The sequence below is a fragment of the Lynx rufus genome, unplaced genomic scaffold (assembly GCF_022079265.1).
Source record: "Lynx rufus isolate CCGP_SWC_20201006 ecotype Redwood Valley unplaced genomic scaffold, mLynRuf1.p SCAF_16, whole genome shotgun sequence".
Classification (NCBI taxonomy): Eukaryota; Metazoa; Chordata; class Mammalia; order Carnivora; family Felidae; genus Lynx; species Lynx rufus.
In genome coordinates, this window is record NW_025814830.1 from 46,655,926 (window position 1) to 46,675,273 (window position 19,348).

Below are 19,348 nucleotides of genomic sequence, written 5' to 3' on the forward strand. Positions count from 1 at the left end.
TGACAACATGAATGGACCTAGCAGGTATAATGCTAAGTGAAATAAGATGGAGAAAGACAAATACCATGTGATTTACTCATATGTAGAATCTAAAAAAAACCCCAAACAAATGAATAAACAAACAAAAAAGAATCAGACCTATAAATACAGAGAACACAATGGTGGTTGCCAGAGGGAGGGGGGTGGACAGATGGGCAAAATGGGTGAAGAGAAGTGGGAGGTACGGGCTTATAGTTGTAGACTGAAAAAGTCACAGGAATAAAAGGTATAGCATAAGGAATATAATTCATGGTACTGTCATAGTGTTGTATGAGGACAGAAGGTAGCTACACTTGGGCTGAGCACAGCATAACATATACAGATGCTGAATCACTATGTTGTACACCTGAAACTAATGTAACATTGTGTCTACTGTGCTCAAATAAAAAAATTGTAAAAAATGCATCCATGAAACCATCACCATAATCAAGACCATAAATTTTTTCATCACCTACAAAAATTTCCCTCTACCCCTTTCATTCATTCATTCATTCATTCACTTTTAAAAAAATTATGTTTATTTATTTTTGAGAGAGCAAGAGAGGAAGTGGGAGCAGGGAAGGGGCAGAGAGAGAGAGGCCGACCCAGAATGGGAAGCAGGCTCCAGGCTCTAAGCTGTCAGCACAGAGCCAGATGTAGGGCTCGAACCCACAAACCATGAGATCATGCCCTGAGCTGCAGTTGGATGCTTAACCGACTAGGGTACCCAGGTGCCCCATTCATTCATTCATTCTTTTTTATTAAAAGTTAAAAAAAATTCTTTTGTGGTAAATTATTTTTTTAATGTTTATTTGGGGGGGGGAGGGGCAGAGATAGAGGGAGACAGAGAATCCCAAGCAGACTCCATGCTGTGGGTACAGAGCCTCATGCAGGGCTTGAACTCACAAACTGTGAGATCATGACCTGAGCCAAAACCAAGAGTCAGATGCTTAACCAACTGAGCCATCCAGGTGCCCCTTTTGTGGTAATTTTTAAAATAAAGATGGAAAATTCTGAATTCTGAAGGTACATTCCAAACAACAGCAAATTGATCTTTATTATTATTTTTTTTACTGTCAGAAAAGAAAATAGCAAAATAGTAATAATTGCAATATAAGAATGCATGGTGGTAATTGACTTTCCATTGTGCTTATCAAAAGGATTTGCATTTTATAATTATTGTAGCCGTCATCACAAGCATGTGCTGAACTGATTCTGCTAGGATGCTGTTTTCTGGTTGCTACCATTCTCCTTGGTAGTAACAGAGTGTGTGGAAAATGCAGGGGTGTGGATGAGATTCACAGTATCGCCAGAAGCAATTTGAAATTGGCTAGGCAGAAGCATGACCTATTTTTTTTTTTTTTTTTGGCCCGTCTTTTCTGATCTAGAAAATGTTTGCATTAACTCTCATTCCCAGCTGGAAGCATTGCTTTATTATGACTCAGTGGATCAATATACATTGGGAGCCATGAACTGTGATAGGTGGCCTGACAATCGTATGAAAGGCCTCACTGGTTTGAGTGGAAATGAGGTTGCTTTGTGAGAGGCAACTTTCTTTTTATCAAAAAGGACAATTTAGGACTTTCCATTATGCATTACAAATAGAAATAAGATGGAGATAAACAGAGCAAAATGATGTGCTTTTTTCCTCTTCTGCCTGCACTTCCCCACCTTTCGCATCCTGACAGACTGGATCCTGCTCCCTCAGCCTGGGGTGATTTTTATCTTGGTCAAGCCAGGGGAATTGCCTGCTCTTTCTCCTGTGGAACAATTAGTGGCATGTCCTTTTAGAAGTTATTTCTTTCTCAGTGACAAAAATCACAAGTTTATAACCATAGGTTAAAATCAGATTAATGAATAGAAGTGCTTGATGGGAAAAATCGCCAGCAATGGCTCGTTACGCTTACGTGTGTTTGTTTTCTTCACTGTTTGAGCACAATCCCCAAATTAAATATGTTGCACCTCTATATAAAGAGGTAACTCATTTAAAACACCTGTAATAATTGAGCATCACTCAAAACATCCCAACGTATGTCAATCGCTGGCCAAATTAGTGGTAATGTATCACATTTTTGACATAAAACCCGTAAGAGCATATTTTTTTCTCTGTGTTTTTCATAAAAACAGAACTCTTGTGTGCTCTTCTGTTTGTACATAGGCCAGGAGCCAGATGGAGCTGGCTAGGGTGCTTGGATGTTAGAGGAAGCAATTCATTTGTGTAGCAAAAGGGTCTGCAACTCAAAGCATTTCTAGAATTGAATGTGTGCATGGGAGAATATTGTACTTGCTGGCTTCAGACACTAAATTCTATTTGCATCCCACTGCCCCATGCTATTGTGGAACATTATATCCATGAAAAGCAGTGTGTATGTGTGTGTGTGTGTGTGTGTACTATATATATATATGTATATATATATATATATATGTATATATATATGTATATATACATATATATTTATATACTATAATGTAATTATTATAATTATATATTATATATGATGTTTTACATATATATAATTTTTTTTGCTTCTGTCTAATTTGTACCAGTTACTACTGTGATGCCTACTGAATTTTGAGCGATTTTGCTCTACAGTGCAGATCTGGAGTCCAGAATCTACTGCACATATGGCAGGATGTTTTTTGAATCAGATAGAAGCATTCATCCTGGTTGACCACCCATCTACACATGCAAATAGCCTTGTTTTTCACAATCCACATACAGTTTTATAAAATCATACTTTGCATAAAATGTATAATCGGCAGCTTTGGAGATATTAGGCACTTAAACATTTACTCATAAAGATACTACAGTACATTAACCATTCAGATCTGAGATATTAGTTGATCTGATTTTCTCAGCCAATTTCAGATCTCTGAGTTTGCAGGTTATGTGAGTTGAGGAATAACATGGAAACACGACATATTTTTTCAGTATTGTCAACACATTAGCACTGGTGAGTATTGTTTTAATTGGGAGGTGATCCTATTTGCTTTTCAGTTTAGAGACTCTTTCCCATATATGCCCACAAATCAGTTCACCTCAAGCCCTCTGGTGACTGCTGGGTAGAGTAGCCTCCTTTGATTCCAGATAAATGTTCAGACTTTTTTTTAGCTCATTTTATTTATTTTGAGAGAGAGGGAGAGGGAGAGAGAGAGGGACAGAGAGGAAGAGAGAGAAATAGAGAGACAGACAGAAGGATAGATGCAGAGGTGGGGGGGGGAGAGAGAGAGAGAGAGAGAGAGAGAGAGAGAGAGAATCCCAAGCAGGTTCTGTACTCACAGTACAGAGTCCAATGTAGGGCCTGATCTCATGAACTGTGAGATCATGACCTGCCCTGAAATCAGACTTTATGATTTCCTCATCTTTCCTTTAGTTCTTTCCAAAATGATGGTTGACATATGAGGAACTCAGATGATACAGGGCACGACTGGGTAGCAGCTCCCCCAGCATATGTTGGTTGTCATGTTGGTATTTACCACAAGAGCGTTGGTTGGATCCTTTTATACCTGTCAGTGATATCTGCTGAGTGTGGTTGGGTTGGTCCTAACCCTACATGTTTGTTGTAATGCATTGCCAGTTTTAGTGGCCGATCCCTCCCTTGATTGTTTTCTTGGCCAAGGCCATCACCTTTTGCTGAAGGAGTCCCATGACACCTGTTGTTGCTATTCAGAGTCTATGAAGCTGGCTGTGGCATTCTTTGGTTAATAGATGGAACAACTGTGCAGTCATCTCTGGGTGATGTCACTACCATGAAGAATCCCTCAAGTGAGCTTCTAGTCAGACCCTCATTCACTTCTGAGCATTGCTCTTTATCTTCTCCTCCTGGACTTTGATTGTGGAATGGTTTCTAGGGAATATAATTCATTAGACAGAAAGATGAAAAACACATTGTTCCAATTAAAAAACTCCCAGTTATCTCCTGCCAAAGAAAAATCACACTAGTACAGACTTCCAGTTACAAAATAAAAAAAGTCATGGAGATTAAAAGTACAACACAGGGAATCTAGTCAATAACATTGAAATAACATTGGGGGCGCCTGGGTGGCGCAGTCGGTTAAGCGTCCGACTTCAGCCAGGTCACGATCTCGCGGTCTGTGAGTTCGAGCCCCACGTCAGGCTCTGGGCTGATGGCTCAGAGCCTGGAGCCTGTTTCCAATTCTGTGTCTCCCTCTCTCTCTGCCCCTCCCCCGTTCATGCTCTGTCTCTCTCTGTCCCAAAAATAAATAAACGTTGAAATAACATTGTATGGTGACAGATGATGACTATGTTTACTGTGGTAAGCACTGTGTAATGTATAGAATTGTTGAATCACTCTTGTACACCTGAAACTAATATGATATTGTATGTCAACTATACTTCAATAATAGATAAAAATAAAAAAAAAAAACAAAAGAATAATTGCACGGATTGGGTAAAAAGACCAGACAGACTTTCAGTACCATAGCAATGAAGGTCAAGACTACTGCAATAGAGAAGAGACATTGAACCCAACTCTGTTGAAACAAAAGAGAGTTTGTAAACTCTGGGTTGAGCCAGTAGAAAAGTACTGGAGAACATTAGGCGGGGAAGTTGGTCATTGTGATCAGGTGTTTGTGTTTGCTAATTGGCGATTACAGAAATTAGACTCATGCCCTCCCATAGAGACTGGGAAATGAGGCACTTTCTTGATGACTGCATTTCAAGGGATGACTCAGATCCTTGAGAAAGACATTCTTGGATGATAAACTTGGAACGAGGCTTGAGGAAGATTTATATCTCAGGGGGCAGAGAAATGGTTTATAGTTGCAAGTTTCCTAAATTAAATGCTCTAAGAAAAGGGAAGTCAGGCACTTCTAGTTGGGAAGGACCCTGTGTAAAGTTTAGTCAAGCTTCTGAGGTAAAAGCTAAGACTGTCATGGTCACAAGCATCGCCAGTAGTTTTTCCTGCTGCTTGTAAAATAAAAGTTTCCACAATGAAGTATCACTTAAAAAGGAATAAGTCATGGAATTAAATAAAGCACGTATATTCAAGACTGAACTCAAAAGTACCTAAGCCTAGAGGTAAACATATCTCCATAATTGGGAATATGATGTTATCTTAATATGTCTTAGCAGTTTTTACAACCTGAGAAAGCATTAAATGATTTAATCAATCAAATGCTTGGGATTGGTTTTGCACTTTTTACCTTTTTGATTTACTGTGTTCCAGTAATGCTGCCTTTTGCAGTCATTATGTGGAAATGATGTCTGTTGGTACAAGAGAGTGACTTCAGTTTTTTGACCCAGAAGGAGTGATATGAGGACATTTGGCTCATGACAGCTTATCATCTCTGTCTGGCTAAGGAAGATAAAAAAAAAAGGAAGGTACGGAAGCAAAAAATGGTTTTTAAACCTCTGGGATATTGTCAGTATGTTCTTTTTGATGCATGATGTCATTTACTGAAATGACCTGTCTCACTGCAATAGATCTAAATCGAAACTTTTAGAAAAGCATCATAATGGGCTTAGAAAGCAAAACATGAGCAAGTCCTGATTATCGTTTGAATTTCTAGACATCATGTGCTAAAAGTCATTTTCCTAAAATGACTAATTTGAGTGAAATAAAACTTGCTGGCACAGAATTTAGTGTTTTTATAACTTTTTCCCAGCTTTCCAGAGTAAATTTGGCTGTCACAAAATTTGCAAATCAAATATACAAATCAAAATGCCCGAACAGAGGAAGGGTGTAAATATTTACTTTTCAATCCACTGAATTATTAAAGATTTCAGAAATGTTTGCTCTGGCAATACATGAAGTAGGACGGAAAGTCAGTCTGCCAATTTGCCGCGAGGGAAAAACGGATCAACAGTAAAGAACTGAAACCTCAGAGAACTGAGTGAGGTATTATTAATTTAGAGCCTTTCTGGGGAAATGAAGTGAAAAGCATCTTTTTCACTGTATCAAAAATCCAAAAACAAAGCCATAAGTACATCTAGGAAATGTAGTTTACAAGTGATTAAACTGTATAACTTTGGGGCAATTGGTAGTGTGTGTGTGTGTGTGTGTGTGTGTGTGTGTGTGTGTGTGTACATACTTGAGCTTTCTCTTTGAGAACCTCACTGAAAATACCTCGCTGCAAAGAAACCTCATTTGGCTCCAGTTTCCACTTTGTCACTAATTTGGTATATGAATTTACACAGTCTTATTATACCTGGATGGCTACAGATTTATTTCATTCCTTTATGCAGTACATAGTTACTAAGCATCCACCGTGTGTCGGGCCATGTGCTAGACACTTAGAATCTATCTGTGGGTAAAACAGGCAAAGACTCTTGGTCTCATCAAGCTTATGTTCTAGTAGGTCAAGATAAAAGATAAAGAATACATGTAATAAATAAGAAAATCATATACTATGTGTAAAAGGAAGTCATATACTATGTCAATTCCTGTCAAAAAGAATGAGAAAGTTGTTTTGGGTAAGACAAATGGGAACAGTATTGTTGGGTAAGAAAAATTGTGGCAAGGGAGGTCAGGGGATACAGGCCTCTATGGGAAGGATCAGATCCGAGCAAAGACTCGAAGGTGGCAGGGATGTTAGCCCAGTGTATCTCAGAGGGGAGCTCTCCAGGCAGAAAGGATCACTTCGCACAGCAGGGACTGGGAGGTAGGAGAATGACTGGTGTTTGTGCAGAGAACCTCAGGGAGGGAGGCCCTTGCTGTTGATGGGGAGTGAACTGGGAAGAAGAGGCTGGGCAGACATGGGTGGGAGTGGTATAAGGGGGCAAATCAGATAGGACCCCGTGGGCCATATAGCGATGACTTTGTCTTTCACTGTGTGTATGATGGAGACTTACTGCAGTGTTTTGAACACAGGGATAGTATTTTAAGCCTGTTACATGGAGAATGGAGTCTCCATGAGCTAGGGAAGAAGCAGAGAGACTTCTTTGGTGGCTTCTGCAAGAATGTAGGGTAAAATCATGTGCCTTGAGCCAAAGGAGTACCAATGACGATGGGAAAATAGTCTGATGCTGGAGAGGTGAGAAGCACCAGTAACATTTTCTCTCGGAATGGTTATGTGGTGAAAAAGAGGGGAGTCAAGAATGACTTCTTTGTTGTTACTCTTCTGAGAAACCAGAAGGATGGAATTATCATAAACTGGGCTGGGGAAGGGTATGAACAGAGTAGGCCTGGGGGAGAGAATGAGGTTTTGTTTGGAACATGTTACAGATATCAAGTTGAATGAAGCTCAGGAAGGAGATGTGGGGTGGAGATTAACTCAGGGAATTATTGGCATGTGGGTAATACTTAAATCCACGAGGTCAAGAGAAATCATGGAGTGCACGTTGACAGAAAAGAACCAGGGCAAAGGACTGAGCCCTGGAGCATCTCAACCCTCAGAGCTGATAAGAGATAAAAAGAACTAGCAATGGAGACTGAGGAAGAAGGACCAGTAAGCTGAGGAGAAAATTAAGAGAAGGAGCTCTTGTGAAAATAAGTGAACAAAGTATACCGAAGCATTGGGAAGGGCCGGAATATTCAAATGTCTCTAGTGGGCCAGGTGGTAGGAAGGCTGAAACCTGAGCATTCGATTTGGTGACGTGGAGTTCTCTGGTAGTCTTGAGAAGAGCAGCTTCAGTTGAGTGGTACAGAATGAAAGGCTGGTTGGAGTTGGCTGGAGCGAGAATGAAATGAGAAGAATTGCAGAGCTTGAGTGTGGACATCTTATTCAAAGAATGGTAACATAAAAAGGAGAAAAAAAAGTACAGAAGAGTCAAGAGAAGCTTTTTTTCTTAAAAAATAAAAAGAAGGAAAAACAACAGCATGCTTGTACATCCGTGGGAATGATCCATTAAAGAGAAAAAAAGATAACGAGGCAGGAGAGAGGGGAGAATCGCTGAAGCAGTGGACCCGAGCAGGTCCATCACAAGTGAAGGGGCCAGCTCATGCCCTGTGGAAGGAACTAGAAGGCACAGGAATGGGCTCGGGCGCTGACTGTGCCAGCAGAGCTCCGTCTCACTTCACCTCCCACCTCTGCCTCCCTCTGTGTTGGCTTCACTCAGGCAGACTTTCCAAAAAGATCGCTGCTGCAGTTTGATTCCCGAGTCCCATCCTTTCAGCTTTCTGAGCGGAGAAAAGGATCTCTCCTTCAGTAGTCCCGACAGAATCCTGGAATTGCGCCACTAGCCTGGCTCAGGTGATGCGTCCATCCCTGTCACCATCCCTGGGGCCAGGGGAGGCAATGCCAAGATTCCAGAGTGTTCTGTGAAAAAAGACCAGCAAATTACAGCATCAATAGCATCGTGTTTTCTTCTTGGCAAAACAAGCAAACACACAAAAAAACCGACAAAAAACTAAGCTGGTAACAACACAAAGTTGTTAAGAGTTCTACATGGTGACCCAGGGACACTGCAGTCCATTTAAGGGAGCCAAACAAATATTGGCACAATGTTCTTTTTGTTTCCTTACATTATTGTAATGTAATGTCAAGATCAAAATGATCCGGGCAAATTTAGACTCTTGGGGGAAATCTAGTTGACATGTGAAAAAAAAGTAATTATCTTAGAAGGAAGCTTTCCTATGACAATTTTAATTAAGCCAATCATTTTTGTAGAAATGTATGTGGCCTAGTGGTAGCTAGGACTGTCATTCAATTGTGTTCACTGTGCTTTGTGTCCTTGAACATTTGTGTCTTTCTACACTTTAAATATTGGGAAAGAATTATGGCTCCTTCTTTCTGAGCAGTTTGTACTTTTACGAAGTTGACAAAACTCTATGCCACATCATCTCCCTGATGACCACCAGGAATGGCAGTCATGTCATTTTTAATATTAGTAGGGGATAGAGGTGATTCTTTTCTCTATTTTAAGGCTTCAACCAAAAGTATTTTTTCTTCAATTTTTCTTTTCACTTTCCCAAAATTGTAAGATGTGTCTCTATGAGCAGAACTAATTATTATTGATATCTGGCAAATGGGATATATGGATATTAAATTTATAATTCAGCCAGGCAGTTACTTATAGTTAAATAATATTGAATAAGGGTATCTGCCTGGCTCAGTTGATAGAGCATGTGACTCTTGATCTCAAGGTCCTGAGTTCAAGCCCCCCACTGGACGTGGAACCTACTTAAGATGAATGTTTAAAAAAATTAAAGAAAAATAAATAATATTGAATTTATAATTTAGATATATTCTTGGGATAAAATTAACCACTATGGGCAATGACAGTTGTATAATTTTTTCAGGGGTAAAGAACTGAGAAGGAAGTGACTTTTAAAATGAGATCCTCACTGAGATTTAAATTATTTTAAAAATAAGTAATTTCTTATCCACATTAAAGTGATTTGTATAACATTTGGAAAAATTTAATTTGCATAATATTAGGAAAATTTACTTAGCCTCTGTAAATATTTTTTTAAGTTTTATTTGAAAAGAAGAGGTGTTAAAACATTTCATTTCACTAGATAATTTTAGTAATTAAGCTTAATATGGTACATAAAATTTCTAGAGTAGAGTGTTTGACATACAATAGGCACAGACAATTTATAGTTTGCTTTTCTTTCCCTATAATTCACAGCCACATATTTTATAGAAGCAAGTTCCCCAGGAAACTGATGTTTAAAATTGGTAGGCACCCACTGGGCGCCTCAGTGGGTTAAGCACCCAACTTCGGTTCAAGTCATGATCTCTCAGTTTGTGGGTTGAAGTCCCACATCAGGCTCTATGCTGGCAGCTTGGAGCCTGGAGCCTGCTTCAGATTCTGCGTCTCGTGTCTCTCTCTGCCCCTCCCCCACTCACACTCTGTCTCTCTCTCAAAAATAAATAAACATTTTTTTAAAATTAAAAAAAATAAATAGAACTGGTAGGCAAGAGATGCTGTGTTTGTGGTCATTCAGGAACTAAATATTTTCAGAGCTGAATTTAGTGCTGTGATCATAAATCTGTATTTGGAGTCAATAGTAATAATAATTGTTCTATAATTCAAAAAGTAACAACTGCCATGTACCCACATGCTTGCTGTATGTGAGAGAAATCAATAGGCACTTTAATATGCTTTTTGAAATTAATTCTCAGAGCAGTGCTACAACATTTAATTTAAAAGTCTCACCAGTCGGGAGGATTTTCGTTTTTAAATGTGAGTTTTCAGGCTGTGATACGAAGAGTCAACAAGTGTTTTTGTTTGGATAGATTTATGACACTTTACTATGCCAAGTGTCAGTGATGAGGCCAAAGAAGGAGAAAAAGGAGGGTGGAATAGGAAGAAAATGAGCTGAGGGGACAAGACTCTTGTTTTTATCTGGTGGGTTACGTGTCAGTAACCATGGACGAGGTGGGGGTTCTAAAGAGATGGTCTTTGGTCTGTAGGTATTGGCCTACTGTAATGGTGAACACATGGGCATATTAAAAGCATCATTAAGAACGAATAATACTTGACCAGCAGCTAAAAGGTTTGATTAATAAATAAAGTGAGGAATTCTTTTATTTTGGAGTAATTCAGACTTTACCATTGGCTGGAGTTAGCCCTCATTTCTTCCATGAAAAAAGTAAATACGACAATAGCATGGCTCCGGAATGCTGGGTGGTTTGGTAGTGGCCATACGGCTGTTCTAATGTAACGTCAGCTTTTATTTCATGTCTGTTGTTCCTACTTGTCACCACAGGCTGCCAGTACCAAAGTATGTCACGTTCTACCTATATATGTACCTATATCTATACCTAGAAGTTTGCATTTTCCATATTCCTCTTCGACATTTGTTTTAGAATCAGAACAAGGATATCACTCCATCACACACTTAGACCATGTGCATCTGCAGAGCTAAAACAGCTTCAAACCCTGTGGGGAATCTGTGGATTCCCTGGGGCCGATTTCACTTGGTAAAGCCCAGGAGCATCTGAATTTCCATGACTTTATTGGTGTACCTCTTTAATGATATAGCTTAATTTGCATATCAGTAGTACCTTTTCACCACAGGTGAGAAATTGAAATGTTCAAGGTCAATTAACTGCGAATGTTTCAAGTCGGGTAGTGCAGCTGTAACAGTGAGCGGTGCTGGGAAGAGGGAGCGGTCAGTGAGAGGTGCCTCTTTCTCCTGATGAGAATTGATGATCCAATTTTAACTCACCAGAATCATGCTGATTCTTTTTTCCTTACTGTGCTCCTCTCATGTGCTCACTTTTTAAATACTGGTCTATCAAGGAGTGTCAAAATGCTAGAGAAAGATTATGAAATTCTATATTGAAAAAGTGTATAGACCATTGAAATTAACTAGAAAGAGCAAGACACAAAATAATCAGTATTTTCCCAGAGGTATAAGCTACATATAGATAAAATTCCGAATGTCGAAATGTCAGGTTAAAGTGATAGCCAGCCGGGGGCCCTTCATTCACTCTTTTCCAACTTTTCTATGTATAAAACAATGATATGGGGCACCTGGGTGGCTCAGTCGGATAAGCATCCGTCTCTTGATTTTGGCTTAGGTCATGACCTCACTGTTGGTGAGACCAAGCCCTGTGTCAGGCTCTGTGCTGACATTGAGGAGCCTGCTTGGGATTTTCTCTCCCCTCTCTTTCTGCCCTTCCCCCCACTCTCTCTCTCAACCAAAGTAAATAAATAAACTTAAAAAAATTTTTTTTTAATGATAAAAAAACAGAGAGATAGGCAGTAGTAATAGTATAAGCGGATTGAGGATGCTTGGTTAGCAGTAGACCTCAGGAAACTTTCAACTTCCAAACTTGGAGAGATCCTTAGGAAGAATAGTAAGATTTAGAAAGGACAGTAGAGGGAAATAGTTACCCATTCACCCCTCCCGTCATGTCCCCGTACTTCAGAGATACGGTCTTTGTTAATTCGAGGGAGGAAAATTGGCTCAACCGCCCCGTAGCTAAATTCTAGGGTTCCCCTACCTCTCTCAGCACCATCTTTTCTACATCCATTGGGAGCTTCCAGTTCCCACTGATCGTAACAACATGAGAGGCACTGCAGGTCCTGGCTAAGAGCACCATGCCTCTTCCTGCTCTGCAGGTGACAGCCAGGTATTCAGACTCTCTGTATGTGACTTATCCTCTATTCAATAGGTTGCTCTGAGAATTAAATAACTATGTCTTCACAGAATGCCTGACACAAAGTACTCACTTGCTCAATAAATACTAAGTGAATTCTACCACAGTAGAATAAGTAGAAAAGGTAGGCTGGAGTTTCATTACATCCTGAGCAGTGAAATATGGAGGAAGAGTTGGCTTGGCTTTAAAAATAATGCCGTGGGAACAACTCCCACTGAGGGTTCAGGAATTTCCTGAGTTATTTGTGGCAGGCTATAATTCAAGATGTCTTCAGATCAGTCTTCCTTCTAGATAACAGGCTGCAAGAGTAAGAGGTGCCCCTTGTGGACAGCAGAGCTGTGCTGGAGAAGTGACACCAAGACACCAGAAATGCAGCCAGAGCATGTGTCTGCCAACAAACCCTCTTGGCTCAAAATATGAGAGTATTCTTCTCTAACCTAAACGTAGTAGATGGTATTGGTGGCCGACAGAACTCCACCCATCCAGGTTACTGGCCCAAACCACAGGTTCTTCAAGGGCAAATACAGAGAAAATTAAAAGTAAAAACAAGCCAACCAAAATTACTGTATGTATAATATTTTGGATGAAAAAGAGAGAGGTGTGGAATGGAAGACGTTTTTGAACAATGACTTCTTCCAAGAAAAAAAGGAAATTTGAAAAAAAAAAAGTCTCCTTCTAAAGACAATGTAGTGAATAACTTGGTAATCATACCCTAATACCAGTAGGAGTTAGCATTATAGCATCAGGATAGGATGTTGTTGTCACATAATTCCTTTTTAATATACTGTATTGACTCAGTTTTGAGCCTTACGTAGAGGATAGTCTGCTCTCTTTCATGAGCAGCTGATTATATCCATAATCTGCCCACTTCCCTTGTTGGGCTTACAGCCTCAAGGTGGTGACAAAAGAATGTGGGAAAGAAAACATGTGCTAATATTCTTACTTGGGGTGTTATATATTAGATGTTACATTTTAAAAGATACTGAGTATTAGATGATTATGGATTTAAGAATGCGTTAAACCCTGTTTCAAGCCTTTTACAATGATTACGTATTACTTACATAATTATCAATGTGAACATTACTTAAAATAAGTAAAGTCCCCAAATAAGGCTTTTTTGTATTAACTGGAAGAATGAAACATCTTAACAAGACATCCAGTAGTCACATCTCTAATATTCTGGTGTGCAGTGAGTAAAAGGAAACACAATAAGTTCGGCTCTACCCACACTTCCTTGAATATACAATAGGTTCCTATTTTTCACTCTTGAATGCTCAAGCACACCTTACTCTAGGACCTTTTCCCTGACTGCCCCTCCCCCACCTCTTACCTCCCCCCCCTTACCCCACCTCCCCACCCGGCCAGGATAGAACCAGTGGTGTGTTGGTGAATTGGTTGGGGTGGGAGTGGGTGCTGATCTGTAGAGTTTGCCAGTTTCTGTGGTTTAAATACTCCAACCATGGTCCGTTGCAAAAGTGGCTATATTCGGCAGTCAGCTTGCAAAATTCCTGAAAATTTAATGGCCTCTCCTACACTGTTGCCAGCCAGTTCCAACTTTCTACTGGATAGAACTCTCCTCCATCATCCGTTGTATTATTGTTTCCTGCACGTGCCTCACCATTAACATTTGTGTTTCAAGCATGCTTTCCAATGTCTGTCCCTCCTATAAACCCGTAAACACAGTGAGGATAGGGACTATCCTTTTTGACCACCTGTATTTTCAGGCTTTATGCTATACTTCTTTCTCCAGGAAGTCTAAACATGATCAGATACCACAGGTAGTATTCTAGTTATGCCACAGTGTGAGCTATGATTGAAGGTCGAACCATCACCTAATCATGTGTGTGGGCAGTAACCTTCCTAGTTCCAAGTGTAGACACGAATGTCCACTTGTCAAATTAAGCACTTCGAACATTCAGTAGAATCTCAGTTCTACCCCGTGTTGGGAGTTACAACACCTAGAAATGAACATAATTAACACAGGCTTCATCCATTTATACTAAATTCTTGTTTTTCTATATTATTCTACAATTATGAGAAGTTTCATATTTTGGAAATTTGACTTTATTAAATTCCATACAGGAATACAGTCTTACTGGCATTTCTATCCAATAACAGTTTTTTAACTAATCTTCTTCCCGTTGTCTTCTGTTTCTATTTTCATAAAAGGAGCTGGTGGCTGGTCTCCACTTGTGTCAAACAAATACCAGTGGTTGCAGATTGACCTTGGAGAGAGAATGGAGATCACCGCTGTGGCCACCCAAGGGGGATATGGGAGCTCCAACTGGGTGACCAGCTACCTCCTGATGTTCAGTGATAGTGGCAGGAACTGGAAACAATATCGACAAGAAGACAGCATCTGGGTATGTTTCTTTAACAGAATGCATAGTCTCTCAGGGAAAAGAAGCAGAGTCATCCCTGTGTGTTGTTTACGAATCTCTTAAACTAAGTTGAGAAACAGAATCTTGGGAATTACTTAGAAAGCATTTTTCAAGGAAAAATGAATTAATATTCATTTTCTATTCTGTTTCATGGTATAACTTTTGAAAATACTAAAGGTGAGTGAACTTATCTCAGAGACCCCAGAAACTGAAAAAAAAATCTTACTTGTCCACTACCTAGTGTGGAAGTCTAAGAAATAAATAAAACCTATCATTTGTTTTTAAGTTTTATCCAATAACCTAGTGGTTTTTGCATGGTCTTCATTTAAGGTTGGTTGACAGAATTTTTTCCTTTTATTTCCTCTGATGCCTCTGAGATTTCTGAACATCTCCTTCTCTCTCTAGTATTTGGAGGTTGGTATATATAATATTTGGAGTATTATATATGATATAAACATATATATATGTTTTTGTATATAAAACATATATATTTTGTATATGTTTTGTATATATAAACATATATATATGATTTGTATATAAACCATTCTCTAGTCTTTTAAAAGTGTGTAAGTGTGTAAAACGCTGCATGTTATTGGCAGGGGCATGGCTCCTTAAGAGAGACTGACAAGGAGGCAGTTTGCAATATGGCGGGTGGTATTTGTAGTTGGCTGATCACATATAAACAGCTGGTGGAAGAAGGAAGCTACAGGCTGTTTGCTTGGTGGTGAAGAAAGGACTTCTTTGCTAGGAGAAGGGTATTGGTTTGGATCTTATGTGGACCAGGGACAACGTGCTGCAAAGAACTTTCTTTTTTTTTTCTTTTCCTCTGGCTGAGCTGCTGGAACCAGAGAAAATGAGTAACTTAATGAAGCATCATTCTTAGCACACAGATAATTTAGAAGCCTATTTGGGCACATAATGATAATTTTCTTTGATCAGTCAATTGCCTCTCTTTTGAAAGTTCCTAGAACTCAGTCATACATTATCAACTCATTGAAGAAATGGACTGCGATTTACTCACCTTTGTGTCTCTGAAGCATTTGGTGGCCATTCAATGTGTGTTTATTGATGTAAATTGAATTGAGAAGAAGTAACCCTGCTCTTTCTCTAGAGAGAACAACAGTTGGGCTGGAAGAAGTTGCCTATAAGCATTTTTAAGAAAAGCTGCCTTAAAATCCTAAGCAAGCTGAAGTGTAGAAGAGCGAGAAAAACTGGATATTACGGTTGAATTAATTTCATGAGAACCATTCAAACTAGGGATAAAATAAACAGTAATTATGAACCAATAACAATGAAAGCTTAATGAGGTATTTATTTTAACTAGGTGTTTGGATTATCCTTTACTCTTTTTCTAAATTAAGCATTGGGTTTTAAACTAGATAAGTAGAGGTTAATTCATGCTAACATATAGATGTGTTAAGTAAGATGTACATTGTTGACATTTCTTAAGATAATACATCAACCATGAAAATTATTTCTCCGTTATTCAATTTTGGGGCAAGTCAAACTTAGACCACACCACTTGCCTTCCTTTGCTTACTCTTGTTCAGGTGAGGTTCTCAGGGGTGCCTGGGTGGCTCCGTCGGTTGGGCGTCCAACTTCAGCTCAGGTCATGATCTCACATTCCATGGGTTCGAGCCCCGCATCTGGCTCTGTGCTGACAGCTGAGCTCAGAGCCTGGAGCCTGCTTCCGATTCTGTGTCTCCTTCTCTCTGCTCCTCTCCTGCTCACACTCTGTCTCTGTCTGTCTGTCTGTCTGTCTCTCTCTCTCAAAAATAAGCATTAAAAAAATTAAAAAAAAAAAAGGTGAGGTTCTCAGGGTGAAATAGAGGCATAATGATATCCTTAACCAATCCAAACTAATCAATGTAAAGACAGATGGCATCTACCATAATTACTGGCCAAGGTAATATTATTTTTTATGCTGTGCTTTGATTTGTTTGTTTATTCATTCTCTTCCTCTTTTGAGTGTGAACATCCTGAAAATAGAGGCTGTACCTTCCAACCTGTCATCTCAGCATCCAAATCTTTTTTTCATTATTTATTTATTTGTTTGTTTATTCATTTTAAAAATTTTTTAATCTTTATTTATTTTGGGGAGACAGAGAGAGAGAGCACGAACAGGGGAAGGGCAGAGAGAGAGGGAGACACAGAATCCAAAGCCGGCTCCAGGCTCCGAGCTGTCAGCACAGAGCCGGACGCGGGGCTCGAACTCACGAACTGTGAGATCATGACCCGAGCCAAAGTTGGACGCTTAACCGACTGAGCCACCCAGGTGCCCCAAATCTTTTTTTTAAAGATTGATTTATTTTGAGAGGGGGAGAAGGGACAGAGAGAGAGAGGGAGAGAGAGAATCCCAAGCAGGCTCCATGCTCAGTGTGGAGCCTGACATGGGGCTCAGTCTCACCACAGTGAGATTATCACCTGAGCCAGTATCAAAGGTCTGACATTTAACCAGTTGAGCCACCCAGGCACCCCTCGGCATCCTAGATCTTAAGAGTTCCTGGCTTGTTGCAGGCAAATGCTAAATGTTTGTTGAATGAATGAATGAATGAATGAGGGAATGAATAAATGAATAAAAAATGCATTTTATTGTAGTGACTGCTTCCTCCTAGAATCAGTTATGTCTTTTAGTGCATTTATGTTTTACCAGTTTAATATACCTAGAGTTAGGATGCACATTTCTTTACCCCCTATAAGTTTTGAACTTTTTATGGGAGAGGGTTTATCTTTTTCATCTGCATTTCCAGCATTTAGTACCCATTGTGGTATATTGCTTTTGTTGAGGTTATTACAGAAAAAAAAATCAATGAATGAATGGATTTGAAGACATTGATCTCCTATTCTGGGTCTAACTTTGTAAAGAAAAAAAAATCTGAGAGGTATTAAAAGAGCTCATGTTAATGTCATCAAGAGATAAAATACATCAGAACAAAGCAAAAAATGATTCAGAGAAGCATGCAAACATGGGGTACAGAATTCTAGAGATTTGGAAATTAGTGGAATATGCAGATCATTGTAGATTGACTTTGTCAAAACAGCTGGGCTCACCTGGGTGTTGAAGAAAAAGCTTCATAACTTAGATTATGGAAGGATTAAGGAAGCTATCCCATGTAGCCGGAAAAGAATAGACAACAGCATGGACTTTGGCGATATCCAGAGGTACAGTTTCCCACAAAATAACCAGGAAATCTACTGGTCAGAATGGACTGTCAAGGTCAGGAAGGTCTGAATGATACTTTTGGATACGGTAAAGAAAATTGATGGATGACTTTGAGTGTCAAGATCAAAATTAAGACTTGGTGCAATAGGTACCATGACTACACCGAAGTTATGATGTAGGTGAAACAACCCACATCCCATACCACACACATCCTCCTGATGCCTGCTCATCCCAGGTAGGCTGCTGAGTTCTGTCCTGCTCCTAGTTACGCAGGTACCTCTCCGAGGGAGGCTCCGTCTCCGTGAATCTACAATTGCCAAAGCAGGAAGAATGAAACATGGTGAATTATGCCTAGTTCTTGCCATTTCACCTGGAATAACACAGATCACTTCAACCTGGATTGTTTTTTAGCCAAAGTACAATTTTTAATTGATGTACATAGTAAGGACTTTAACCCACTGCTGTATTTTACAAATATAGATTTTCCAGAGTCGTTTTCTTTATTTGGTTTTTTTTGGCCCATTTTTAAAAAAGGTATTCTGAGTTATATACAGACTGTACAAAAAATGCCCATTTTATTTAAGAGCTTCACATTCTGCCCCAGATGATAGAAATAAATCTATGAAAGAGGGTTAGGGAACATATAAGCCATTATACAAGTATGTGATGGAAAAAGGAAGAAGAGACAATTGTTGTAAGTTTAGAAACAAATAAAATAAAACCCATCAACATGGATTGAAATGCTGCATTGAGGATCTTCATTCTCCCTTCATCTGATCCCACCTCGAGCGCTGGAGAGAACAATGGCTCTATATACCTGAAAGGTTTAATAAAAGGCCCTGATGCTTCTTACAAATAATCTTTAAAAAGAAAGATGAAGTATTTATTGTCTCTATAGGTCATGCACATATTTGATAGAACTGTAAACTTGACAGATAGATGATATTTTGTAAAATCACATATTAAAACATTTCTTTAGAAAAAAATTTATAGTCCAGGCCCATAAATGTAATTTATAGAAACTACTCTAGTACTTGGCATGTAAATATTTCACAAAATTAGAAAATGCAAGCCACTAAAATGGTTCCTCTCAAAATGAAGATAAAATAAAATCCCTCAACATCTATGATCAAAGGACTTTTCAGCCAGTTTTATTGTAAGTGATTGAAAAAGTGAATGTAAGGTGTAATTTCTGCTCGTTTAAGGACAATTGCTAAGATATCATGAAAGTAACATCTTAGAAACTATTTTAAATAGATAAACATGTGCAGGAACTTTATAGCTAAATTATCCAAATGGTCCCTGATACATGCCCAAGATTCTTTGACACTCCAGACTATACAGGCAAGGAATGGGAATGGTACCAATTTTATGAATTGTTTAGGTAAATATGATTGTTATACACAGAATAGTTTGCTTTTTGTTTTTTTATGAATGTCATTTGTACCTGGTTTTCCAAACACACAAACAAAAACCTTTAGCGTATTTCTAAAGTTAGAGTAGTTTTATTTTGTTTCTTATTTTTCTTATTTTTTTCTTATTAAAAATTTTTTTGATGTTTTATTTATTTTTGAGACAGAGAGAAAGCATGAGCTGGGGAGGGGCAGAGAGAGGGAGACAGGGACCAAAGCAGACTCCGTGTTGACAGCAGAGAGCCTGATGTGGAGCTTAGACTCACGAACAGTGAGATCATGCTCTGAGCGGAGGTCAGATGCTTACCCGACTGAGCCACTCAGGCGCCCCTTGTTTTTTACTTAGAAGTGTTTAA

The 19,348-nt window shown here is 39.1% G+C and overlaps 1 protein-coding gene across 7 annotated transcripts in view; it reads left to right on the top strand.

Annotated features, from left to right (window-relative positions):
• Positions 1-19,348, top strand: part of CNTNAP4 (contactin associated protein family member 4) — a 252,839-nt gene that overhangs the window by 62,101 nt on the left and 171,390 nt on the right. For 5 of the 7 annotated variants that reach the window (XM_047079258.1, XM_047079260.1, XM_047079263.1 and 2 more), the window contains exon 3: positions 14,206-14,399. In XM_047079258.1, coding sequence (XP_046935214.1) covers positions 14,206-14,399 — 194 coding nt within the window. Of the gene's footprint in view, positions 1-14,205; positions 14,400-19,348 lie in introns of those variants that run through there. The other 2 variants (XM_047079259.1, XM_047079264.1) reach the window with 2 other exon arrangements.